This window comes from Corylus avellana, chromosome 7 (genome assembly GCF_965113065.1).
Source record: "Corylus avellana chromosome 7, dhCorAvel1.hap1.2, whole genome shotgun sequence".
NCBI lineage: Eukaryota > Viridiplantae > Streptophyta > Magnoliopsida > Fagales > Betulaceae > Corylus > Corylus avellana.
Window position 1 is genome coordinate 3,324,018 of NC_142496.1, and position 11,876 is coordinate 3,335,893.

Consider the following 11,876-nt stretch of genomic DNA (forward strand, 5'->3'; position numbering starts at 1 on the left):
TTTGGTAGAAGTTTGAGGAATAACTTTTATGACAGTATTGTTACTTTTTTTTTTTCTTTTTTTTTGACATGTCCACACAAGAGGGTGAAAAGGAGATTCAAACTAGTGACCTTCACTTCATAAGGCGTGATCTTCAGCCGATTGAGTTACTCCTTAGAGACGACAATATTGTTACATATAGATTAATATAAGACGATAACTAACGCTAGTTAATAACATCTACAATCAAGGCCCAAAGGAGAGGGTGAGGGGAAAGGAAATTCAAACCAATGAGCTCCGCCTCATAAAGTATGATCTCTAGCCGATTGAGCTATCTCTTAAAGTCAAAGCCCAAATTACTTATTTAACTTAGGCTCAAGTGTATTAGTTTAAGTGAATTGGTGGGCCTTAATCGACTTAATAAGATAGAAAGTTCCAAGTAGACCAATCTTGGCCCAATTTCACATATGACTTATGTCAAACCTCACAGGAATTAAAAATGAGGCCCAGTTAATCAGGCCAACAAGCATTGGACTTCAAACACTAAGAAAAAGGGTTAGCCCAACGGAAGTTGGGTTAGGTCCAAAGAGGGGTCCACTTATCCCATTCAAACAAATATTTATTAAAGAAAATATAAAACAAGAGGGAAAATAAATAAATAAATAAAATAAAATAAAATTATATGCAATCCTGGATTTGAAGTTCGAATTTGAACCATGTATATAAATCAAGGGATTGTTAGGAATTGGATTGAAGAGCATATGCATTAGTACAGAAATCATAGGTAGCTAGTGTATGTGTATATGTATACATCCATATATAGACATGTATACATGCATTCATGGTTAATAAAAGCAGTATCAACTTTGCCATTTCTAAAATCCTGTCATAAACCGGCAAATATTATATATTAGATAATTCAATAGAGGGGGAAAGGAACACACGCACAAAGAAACAGAGAAAAACAATTAAATAAAAATTACAGAAGAAATGATACATATCTAAGCTTGGCTATCTCTGCATCAAGAATAACTTTATGAAAAATATTTTTTTTAGGTGTTTGGTGTGAAGAAAAATAATAGCAAACCGAAAACATTTTCGGTTTGACCGAAAAAACTCCTTTAATTTCCGTAAAAAAATCGTAAACTATTTTTCGAATTTTAGCTTCTCTTTTTTGGTAGAAAAGACCATATTAGCTTTTTTGTGGTAGGAGAGATGACAATACTTCACTTAGGGCGGGAAAAGGCCACAATTAACCTTATAAAATTGATTTATACTTTGTGAATTAACATAGAGAATGGACAAATAATATTACTTCACAAGAACACACTTACGGTCTTTGAAGAAAAATGGCTTATCCAGTTATCCCACTATCGTTCAACATGTTCTTGAACACAAATTAACAATCTTCCCCTCTAAAGTTCTTGAAAAATGGCTTATGCCATTATAGATTGGCAATAAAATTTCTGCTAGTATCTTCGCCTCTAAAGCTCAAGAACACATGGTGAGTCCACTGATGGGTGGATAAAGTAGACGACGAGGATCGTCGGATGGCCAGGGAAGAAGTCATCCTGTCTGCTACTACCAACTAGAGATAATAATTGGGTTGCGGAACCAGTTTAGTTCTTTGCTCGAGTTGAGAAAAGTCGATGCATCATCAACAGAAGAGAACACGTTGGCTTCACCTACAAGGAACAGAGGATATTGATGAGGTTTAGCCACTGCACATCTCTCTTAGCAAACCCAAAAAAGATTTCTCAACAACGCTATTCTTCAACAGTGGCTTATTTTGAGCCCTATTATGTATTGTAATGTACATCCATGATTTTATATTATTTCATAACAAAAAAAAAAAAAGATAGAATCTTAGCAAAATGTTACCGTGAACTTCGATGAAGCTCTTATGTTAGAACACCTCTCTCTGCCTCAGTAGTTGTTCCTTCATTTCAACAAAGAAAAATGTAAAGAACGACAAAAAGAAGCAAATAAAGAAATATTAAATTCAAGACCGGCTTTGGATCTCTCCCTCCTTTTTCATTGAACCCAAATTCACTTTGTAACAAATATAAATAAATAAATAAATAAAATCACTCCTTGATTACAGAATTGAAGTCTAAACAGATAGAGGTCAATAGTAAGCCCAATTGAAACACTTGCATCATTATAGCCAAAGCTAGCAGCTCTGTCCCATATATTTGGCTGCCCTGCACAAACTTGGTACCAAACAAATCTGCTGAATATGTCACACAAATTTGTCAATTGCATCAACCATGAAAAATCCAAATATATTTGATACTAACTAAATTAAAAATAATTTTTTAAAAACAAAGGCTGAACCAAATTTGGTGTGTTTTAGCCTTTGCAATTGACTATTACAAACTCATATGCGAATTCAGCATATTCTACCTTAGGTTTGTATAAGAGGGAAACAGGTCAAAGTTTAGCAACCATAGGCTACCATATCAAGTAAAAGGAACTTATCTCCCTGCAAGTGTAATGTGGCTTCTAGGCTGAACCTACAAGGAACAGAGGAAATTGATGGGGTTTATATTAGCCACAATACTACATGTCTGTTAGCAAAAGCAAAAAGAGTTACTCAACAATGCTTATTCTCAAACCGTGGCTTATTCTGAGCCATATTTTGTGTTGTAATGTACCTTTAATTCGTTCTTAGGATTACAAGGGAGTTTTTGAGAATTTCAGAGTTTTCCTACATATAAATTATAAGCTCAAATTATAGTTCAAGTGTGTTTTATTGTACGAGGAGCCGTCCTTTCGGCTAAAGAGGAAAAGTGAGAGCTTGTAGCCTACAATTTTTCCACAGATTTTTGGAGAAACAAACTCTCATCATGGGATTAAGCATTGTTTGCCTAACCACTTAAATTTTCACCTGTTTTACACTATATTTGGATATATGCCATATTTACTTGGATAGGTGGACTGACTTACTTCCCCATTCATACCTAAGAAGAAGCCAGCAAGAAGCACATATTTACCAAATGCCACCAATGGGATGTATGCATTTATATCATAAATTGGAGTCTTGTAAGAAAATTCAGCCCCAATCACCTCCGTTGCTCTCATCCAATGTCCCTACATTATGTGTGAGAGAGAATGAAGCATTGAAACCCAAAAAAAAAAAAAAAAAAAAAAAAAAAAAAAAAAAAAATTCAACTAGAAGATAAGGCAACATAAGGAAATGAATGTGAAATAAGTGTTATGTTGCACAGAAATGGAAAGAGGATTATTTCAAATATGCTCTTCATATAATACTGCTCATTCACTTGAAAATGACTTTAGGGGTTGGAGAAATATCCACTGATCTATAAGAAATCCAAAACCATATAGAAAAGGTTTTTGCATTGTTATCTCATTAAATCTAAAGGTCATCCATGATTTTATATTACACGATGACAAAAAAAAATTAGCAAAATGTTACCGTGAACTTCGATCAAGCTCTTATGATAGAATCTGCCTCTGTATCTGAAATTCTAATGCCCAAGGTTGAAGAATGCCTCTTTTGTTATGGGTAACAATCGGATTCCAAGTTGTCGTCGTCGTCATCATCATCATCACAGGGTCTCCTGGTAAGTTGAATACCATCTATTAAATCTGTCGCCTTCTCTTCATACCTACGTGCCAGATGGAATCCGCAACTTTTAAAGAGCATTCGCTTTGAATCACTCTTACAAACAAATTTAACTCTCAAGTGATCATTATCACCATTAAGTTTAAAAGATCCTGGAGCATGGAAATGCAACCATACATGATCCAAGTCCGATGGATAAACTCCTCCAGTCCATTGATAGATCTCTACGCCACCACTGATGACGTAAACAAAAATTGCAAGAGAATCATTATCTTGTCCATCCTCTATTCCAACAACAGCAGAGAAAGCAATTCTTGTGATCTCCCCATCCAAATCTGCAAGCTCATCAATATCAATTTCACATGAATTACTATTTGAAACCTCTTTATGATAGGTAAACCAATCTGGAATCTTCTTTCCCGAAAATATACAGCTAAAGTTACGATGCCCAGAATTTTCCTGTTACATGAATATGACAAATCTTCAGTGATACGACCTACAATTACAACAAGGCACACAGACAATTGTATATATGTAGAGAGAGAGAGAGAGAGAGAGACCTCACTCAATAAATGCATTCGAACATGGTTCCCCATATTTTCAAGCAGCTTATGACAGTTGGACAAGTCAATCCATTCAAGCCTTGGTAAGTGGTGTATATCATGTTGAAATCTTTCCAATGACATGCATCCTGACGCCGAAACATGTTCTACATTTGGGGGAAGTTCTGGAATTTCTTGAAGGTGCTTACAGTCATGCAAGGTAAGTCTCTTCAACCCAACAAATCTTTTAATACATGTAGGAAGACTAACAATATCACCTGCTGATAGATTTAACTCTTCCAACGTAGAAAAGCAATTAAATGTCATAGAGAAATTTAATTCTGATGCCGAAAATAGTGTTTCAACTCGTACAAGCTCTGGTAGGCCGCTTGTATTAAATAATTGAGATCTTTGTTGTTCTTCAAAAAATGTTTCCAATGACATGCAGCCCTCTGCATACACATCTTCTATATTTGGTGGAAGTTCTAGAATTTCCCGAAGTTGCTCGCACTTATGCAAGGAAAGTGACCTCAAGCCAACAAATCTGTTGATGCATGAAGGAATGGTAATAATATCGCTCCCTGATAGATCTAATTCTTCCAATGTGGAGGAGCAATTAAATATCCTAAATAAATTTGATTCTAATAGGAAACAATTTTTAAGATTTAACTCTTGTAGTGCCGGAAATACCATTGAGGAACAACCATCATTAGAAACACTTGAATTCATAGGAGGTGGCAATGGGAGTAATTCTGGGTGTACTGAACTTTCAGATTCCTTCATAGATACAATAGAGAGCATGGATTGTTTGTTATCCCCCATATTTTCAGGAAACTTAACAAGTTTTGAACAATCCTGGAGAGTAAGATACTTTAAATGTTGCAACTCATAAATGCTACTCGGAAGATTCACAAGGTTTATGCAACCTTCTAGTACTAAATTGTTAAGCCCAATGAGGTACCCAATGGATGAAGGTAGTTCTTTTATACCGGTCTGTCCACAGTTGATGTGTTTTAAACACTCCATCGGAGACTCAATTTCAGGAAAGTTGTTAAGCCTTGAGCAACCACTAAGGCTAAGAAATTTTAGAGAGCTCAACTTGAGGATTCTCGGAAAACTGCTAAGGTTATAGCATTTTTCAAGCCTCAAACTAACTAGCTCACCAAGAAATCCAACAGAATGATGAATCTCAACTAAATTTGTACAATCATCAAGATTCAATTCCTGTAAATTTGGAATCCTTGAAAAATCAGGGATTACTTTTAGGAACGGACAATAAGAGAAATCCATAACTGTCATGCTTTGAAAATTCTGAAAAAACAAAAAAATAAATAAATAAATAAATTAGTTTGAAGGAAATTTACGACAAAATTTAAAGGAAGAAATTTTTAAATCACGGAAAATTATGTCACACCCTCATGCTTTTGCACTTTTTGACATGGAGACCTCGATTTGTAAATTGAGACTTCCATAAGTGTTTTCATCAATTAAAAACAAAAATTATATGAAAATACACTTATTCTACTCGTACCAAAAAAGAAAAAACAATGTGTCACGCCGTGGTTGGGTGAAAACACCTAGCCCTAGCCATAGCATGCAACCGTGTTTGGCATCCAGCCCTAGTCCTGGCATGTGGCGATGGATGAGGCCATGGCACAAAGCCCAGCCTTGGCTAGGCAGGATGCTATCATCCAGCCACTTTTTTTCTATTAAGAATCATCCGTCTCAATGTATATATATATATATATATATATATATATATTAAAAACAATTAAAATAAATAAATAAATAAATAAAATTGTACCTCAACTCCTTTCAATCGCTTGAGGTGGCTCCCAGGCATTCTTAAAATAACAAGGTTCTCTCCACGAAAATTAGATGGCAAAGATTCTAAAGGACAATTAGGCCAATCAAGTACTCTTAAATCATTAGGGAGAAAAACAAGCCCTCCAGAAAAGCGTGCATTAGGCTCAACTATAAGCAGTCTAAGCCTTTTCATATTCTTGAAGGCCTCAGAACTCAAGCGGATCATGACTCCTTCAGGCAAATCTACCAATATGCCTCGAATTTTATTTGTTCCCTAGTAAGGCAATGAATCAATACACTGCAGTAAAATTAAGTATAAAATTCTCTACATTTTAGCACTTGCTAGAATTATAGCTTTTGTTTTGATATATATATATATATATAACAAACTTACATTCCATTTATCTATCTCTTAATGTTGCTTTTCATTTTGAGATTTTCAAAATAGGTAATTTTATTTTTACTAATAAAATGTTCCAAAGTGAGTGAAACTAAGCCTACCTTTGAAATAAAGTAGACAAACAAAATACTAAAAAACTATGCCTTCCTTTGAAATCGAATAATGGCCATTTTATTTATTCTTAATTACTATCATTTTACTTATTTAATTCGTTTTTATACATGTGTATATAAATTTTACGTATGTGTATATAATTCTTCGTCATTTTTTTACAAAGAAAAAGGAAGTAAAATGTTTTTCTAGTATGTTTACTTGATAAAAAAAAAGAAAAAAAAAAGCAAATATAAAATTAAAAGAGTCTCTAGATGTAACTTCTTACTGTATCATCCTCAAGGACATCACGAACATCTTTATGAAACCACAACCTGCTGCGTTCGCTAGGATCGGATGATTCTTGTCGAACAACTTCTTTACCCATGTCCTGCAATAAGTCGTGCATTGCAAAATTGTTGTTCTCATCAATGGTTATGAGAGACTTTTCTATAAGCACTTGGATACCATGGTCCGGGAAGAAATCACAACTATCTAGTATTTTTTTAACATAGTTTTTTGGCTTTCCTTTGAAAAAACATGCAATGTCAAGAAAAATATTCTTCTCATCTTCATGCAATCCATCAAAACTTATTCTAAGTCTTTCTTGAATTCTTTTGTGAGGAATTCTTTTGTACTTATCCAATGCACTTTTCCATTGATGTATATCTTTATCATACAAATCTGAACCTAGCACTTCTAGAGCTAGTGGAAGGCCCCCAGCATAACTTATTGCAAGTTGCATTAGTTTCAGAAAATCATCCGTAGGCTTGTTTCCTTTGAAAGCTTTCCAACAAACGAGCTCAAGAGCTTCGTTGCTGTCCAATTCCTTCACCTTATATATTAGGTTATCAACTACTCCATGATTAGTCAATACTTTCTTGTCTCTTGTGGTTATGATGATCCTACTTCCTAAACCAAACCAATCAACTTCTCCAGCCAATTTTTCTAATTGGCCTAATTGATCATCCACGTCATCAAGAATAAGGAGTACCCTTTTAGAGCAAAGCCTTTTCTTTATCACAATAATTCCTTCATCAACACTGTCAACCTTTACCGCATCTCCTAAGATTTTTGAAAGAAGTGTATTCTGTAGTTGGACCATACCGGAATATTGCTTAGAAGTTTCTCTAACGTTTGCAAGGAAACAACTGCCATCAAACTGAGAAGCAATTGAGTTGTAGATAGCTTTGGCAATAGTTGTCTTACCAATTCCACCAGCTCCTAAGATTCCTACCATCCGTATATCATTCATCTCAATACTTAAAAGTGAATTGATCTCCTGCACACGATACTCTATTCCAACTGGATGCTTGACGACGTCTAAGTATGTGTGATTTACAATTCTTGAGACATACTGAATGATTTTGTCAATAAATTTAGCTTCATTCCTACCAAACACAAAAGATTAGAAACATTTAATGAGTTGAACTTTTCATATGAAAAAACATAGGAACATTTATATATATACTCTATTCCAAGATTTCTTTGAGTTTCTCTCCTAAATTTCTCTTTAGGTTCCCACTCTCTAGTCCAAGATCTCAAATATATATATATATAGACTCACATAGACTCACACTGTATGTATGTATGCACTATGTCAAGTCTATAGGGAGGCACAAGACTCAGAAGAAATACCTGTAATTCTCTAGATGCCTCCCGGACAAATTTGCGACTTGTGTCAGGGCTGCCTTCCACCTCTGCACTTTGATGTCATCCTTGAACCTCTTTTGATGTTCAGCCAATGCTTTTTCAAAACTCTTCTTTTGATGTCGTACATCCGATGGATTTACCTTGTAAAATACTGGTAGAACCATTTGTCCCTTTGTTTCTTTACACTCAAGGATCTTTAGTAGCTCATCCAAGCACCATCTGGATGATGCATAGGTTTGAGAAAAGACAACGATTGAAATCCTTGACACTTCTATAGCTTTGAGAAGTGCTAAAGAAATCTCCTCGCCGCTTCTAAGCTGCTCATCATCAATGAAGGTGTTGATTCCCTTTTGAAGCAAAGCCTGGTGTAGATGGGCAGTAAAATTGTGGCGAGTATCTTCACCCCTAAAACTCAAGAACACATCGTACCTGTATCCACAAATGGAAGAAGAAGAAGAAGAAGAAGAAGAAGAAGAAGAAGAAGAAGAAGAAGAAGAGGAAAAGGCTCCTTGGAAGGCCGTGGAAGAAGTCGTCCTCTCAGTACTACCTAGTAGAGATAATTGGCTTGCAGTCGTAACTTCTCCCTGTTGAATCGGCTGTGCATTAGTATTACTAGAATTCTTCATCGCAACAAACATGGCGCACAACGTTCTGTAAAGCACAACCATGAGAGTGAGAAGGAGGATTGTGAAGAAGGCCGCCGGTGACAGCTCCGTGTACCCTCTTATCTTCTCCATCACCGTCGTATAGAGGGCCATCCCTTTTTGTTTTCCTCTGAAGGTCCAATCCTCTCTAGTCTCCAGAGATAATAGCCTTGCAGAACCACCTTACCTTTGAGCCAATGGAGAAAAGTATGGAGACAACGCTGAGGATTTTGGTTGATGGGTAAAATGACTGTTTTGCCCTTCTTGAAATTTTATAACTCTTAAAATTTATCTGGACATTTTTGTCTTTTGGTAGAAAAAGTTAAAGTGGCGTGGAAAGAAGGTTAAGAAGCTTCGTTGAAACTTCCTAAGGTATCCCATGCAATGAGATTAATCATCACACTCCTCTAGTTACAGGTAATTACATATTGATCCTCTTTAATTTTTTCTTTTTCTTATATTCGGTCACGGATTAAACATTACCTTATGCAAGATGAGTTAAATTTTTAGTCTGAAGAATGATTCTTTAGGAATTTGGTATAAACCAGGACTTTTTTTTTTTCGTCAATAAGATAATGACACATTAGCATAGATGCCATGGAACACAAAAATCAAAAAAAGAAAAATACCAGATTATTTTCTATTTTCTTTTAAAATCGATGTTTCTCACTGACCGCAGAAACTAAAGCAGCCAGATTAATGAAGTGGAAGTTTGCAGAAACATCATAAACAAACTTAGCTAATCACCAGTTTTAAGAGCCGAAACAACCTTAGGAAGGGAAGACATGTTTGTAAACCAGGTCCTTATGAAGTGGGAGTTCTGTAAACACTCAACTCTTTTATATATATATATATATATATATATATATATATATTGTACAATTGAGCTGATGAAATGTGTCCATAAACCATTAGATTTATGGATATTTTTTAGTAAATGTTGATCCAATAGTTTATGAGTAATCTACGTCAACTCATGTATAAGAGTATGTATAAGAGTTGAGTTTGTAAGATTATTTTTTCTTAATGTCTTTTCGATCTATTGGGCCCTTTATAGACCCAATCGGTTAATACAACTTGACCCCCTTCTAGCCCACTAATAGAAAGGTCCAACCTCCTAATTCATCTAACTAAAATATCTAACATATAGAAAGGCCCAACCTCCTTAACTTGTGCTACTATTTATAAATAATGCTACGTACACTTCCACTTTCTCACACTCATTTCTATGTACTATACTTTTAAAATTATTATTTGATTAAAATTTAATAAAAATTCATCACAAATTTTATGACAGTTTTAAAAGCTATTTATGGATGTGAAGAAGTGGAAGCGTGTAGCATTACTCGAACGAATCAAGAGGATAGGTTCATTTGGCGGGGCATGGCAAATGGGATTTTCTCGGTGAAAAGCACCTATCACATGCAAAAAGAACATGAAGTAATGAGTTTGGCAGAGGGATCCTCTTGGAAAAGGTATAGTATCATATGGAAGACTCTTTAGCAACTTAATATTCCAAATGTGGAGAAGCACTTCCTTTGGCGGGCGTGTCATGATATCCTCCCGACTAGAGAGAATTTAGCCTGCAGGAAGGTTCTTATAAACTCGGGCTGCCCTTTTTGTGAGGTTGAAGCTAAAACGGCATTCCACATTCTGTGGCAATGCCCTTCGGCCAAAGATGTATGGGGGGCAGGGAGTATAAAATTTCCTAAGAGTAGCTTTTCTGGACCTTATTTTTTCAAAGTTGCTGAAGGGATGCTGCAGAAGTGTGATCAAACGGAGTTCCAGCAGTTTGTGAGTGTTGCTCGACGTACATGGCTATGGAGGGATGAGGTTATCCACGGAGGTTTTTTCTTACATCCTAATTGTTGTTACTATGCACAATAATTGATGAACAATATAGAATCGAAAAGAGTGAGGAATTAAGAGAGAGTCGAAACACAGATTTAACGTGGTTCAGCAATTTGCCTACATCCACAGAGAGGCGGCTATATTTTTACTCTTAATGATTCAGGGTTACATCAGACATATCTCGCTCTGTGAACGTCACTATCGCAACGTTCACTCCGCTCTCGTCTACTTGGCCTTCCACTGGTATTAATATAAGTTACCAGTTCCAACACTAATAATATTATAAAGCAAGCACAAATGGCTGAAAATGAGTTTCACTCTGCAATCCATGGACCTATTCATGACAGTGTTTCTAGTTGTGCCAATGGCTCGGGTAAGTGGCAGGCTCCACCGATCGGATGGTACAGGGTGAACTGGGACGCAAGAGTGGATAAGGAAAATGGGCTCGTGGGATTTGGAGCTATTATCCGAAACCATCTAGGGTACATGTGTGCTGCGAAGAGTATGACTCGCTGGGGTTATTTGAATCCCACAACAACTGAGGCGATGGCTGCTATTATGGGTGCTCAATTGTGTATCCAAATGGGTTTCACGAGAATTCACTTGGAGGGAGACACCCAAATCGTGGTTGAAGGGGTGAATTCCTTGGAACCTAATAAGAGCAACACGGGGCACTTGCTTGAGGATGTTCGCTTAACGTTGAAGAGTATTCACCATTGGAAAATGGGCTTTGTTCGTAGAGGGGTGAACTCCGCTGCTCATGCATTGGCTCGCTTGGCTATGACTAGTTCTATGAATATGGTGTGGCTATACGACCCACCAAATTGTATTCGGGAAACTATTGATGTAGAGCGCTTTGCTGATCTGCATTCTTTGATTTGATTCTAATGAAATAGAAGTTCTTCTTCCAATTTCAAAAAATATATATAAAAAAAAAAAAAAGCATTACTCATATTATTATATTTTTTACACAAAGCTCAAGAGTCTTGATTAATCCACCACCTAGGCATGTTTTTAGACTGAATAGGATCCTCTCTGGTTCAAATCAACTGGAGAGTATCCAGTTAGTTATACTTAAAAGTATTTTTGTCTTTTTACTTTTTGACTTGACAAAAATATATTTTCCGATTGATTTTAATTGATTCTTGAACACAAATTAAGAGCTGTTTCACATAAAGACTGCGTAAAACTTGTCTTTCATTTTGAACTGATGGTCCCTTTAGCCATTCGACATCTAAACTTATTATAATACAAATATTCAAGATCTACAAGTGCTGAAAGATTATCACAATGTTACCTAGGCAAAACATCTAGCAGCACAT

At 35.9% G+C, this 11,876-nt stretch overlaps 2 protein-coding genes across 2 annotated transcripts; one reads left to right on the plus strand and one right to left on the minus strand.

The window, feature by feature from the left end:
* Positions 1-1,288: 1,288 nt before the first annotated feature.
* On the minus strand, positions 1,289-8,860 carry LOC132184966 (TMV resistance protein N). Its single transcript, XM_088518166.1, is given in 9 exon segments — positions 1,289-1,664; positions 1,861-1,918; positions 2,137-2,495; positions 2,929-3,072; positions 3,419-4,027; positions 4,129-5,421; positions 5,915-6,190; positions 6,696-7,797; positions 8,045-8,860. Coding segments are annotated over 5 exon segments (4,041 nt in total). The 5' UTR covers positions 8,818-8,860; the 3' UTR covers positions 1,289-1,664; positions 1,861-1,918; positions 2,137-2,495; positions 2,929-3,072; positions 3,419-3,430.
* A 1,991-nt stretch (positions 8,861-10,851) lies between these two features.
* Positions 10,852-11,436, plus strand: LOC148584350 (uncharacterized). The gene has a single exon (XM_088518167.1). It carries the CDS (start codon positions 10,852-10,854, stop codon positions 11,434-11,436), a length of 585 nt encoding a protein of 194 aa, XP_088374293.1.
* The last annotated feature ends 440 nt before the right edge of the window (positions 11,437-11,876 follow it).

Coding starts and splice junctions, on each gene's coding strand:
- LOC148584350 (XM_088518167.1), top strand. CDS start 10,852: ATGGCTGAAAATGAGTTTCACTCTGCAATCCATGGACCTATTCATGAC.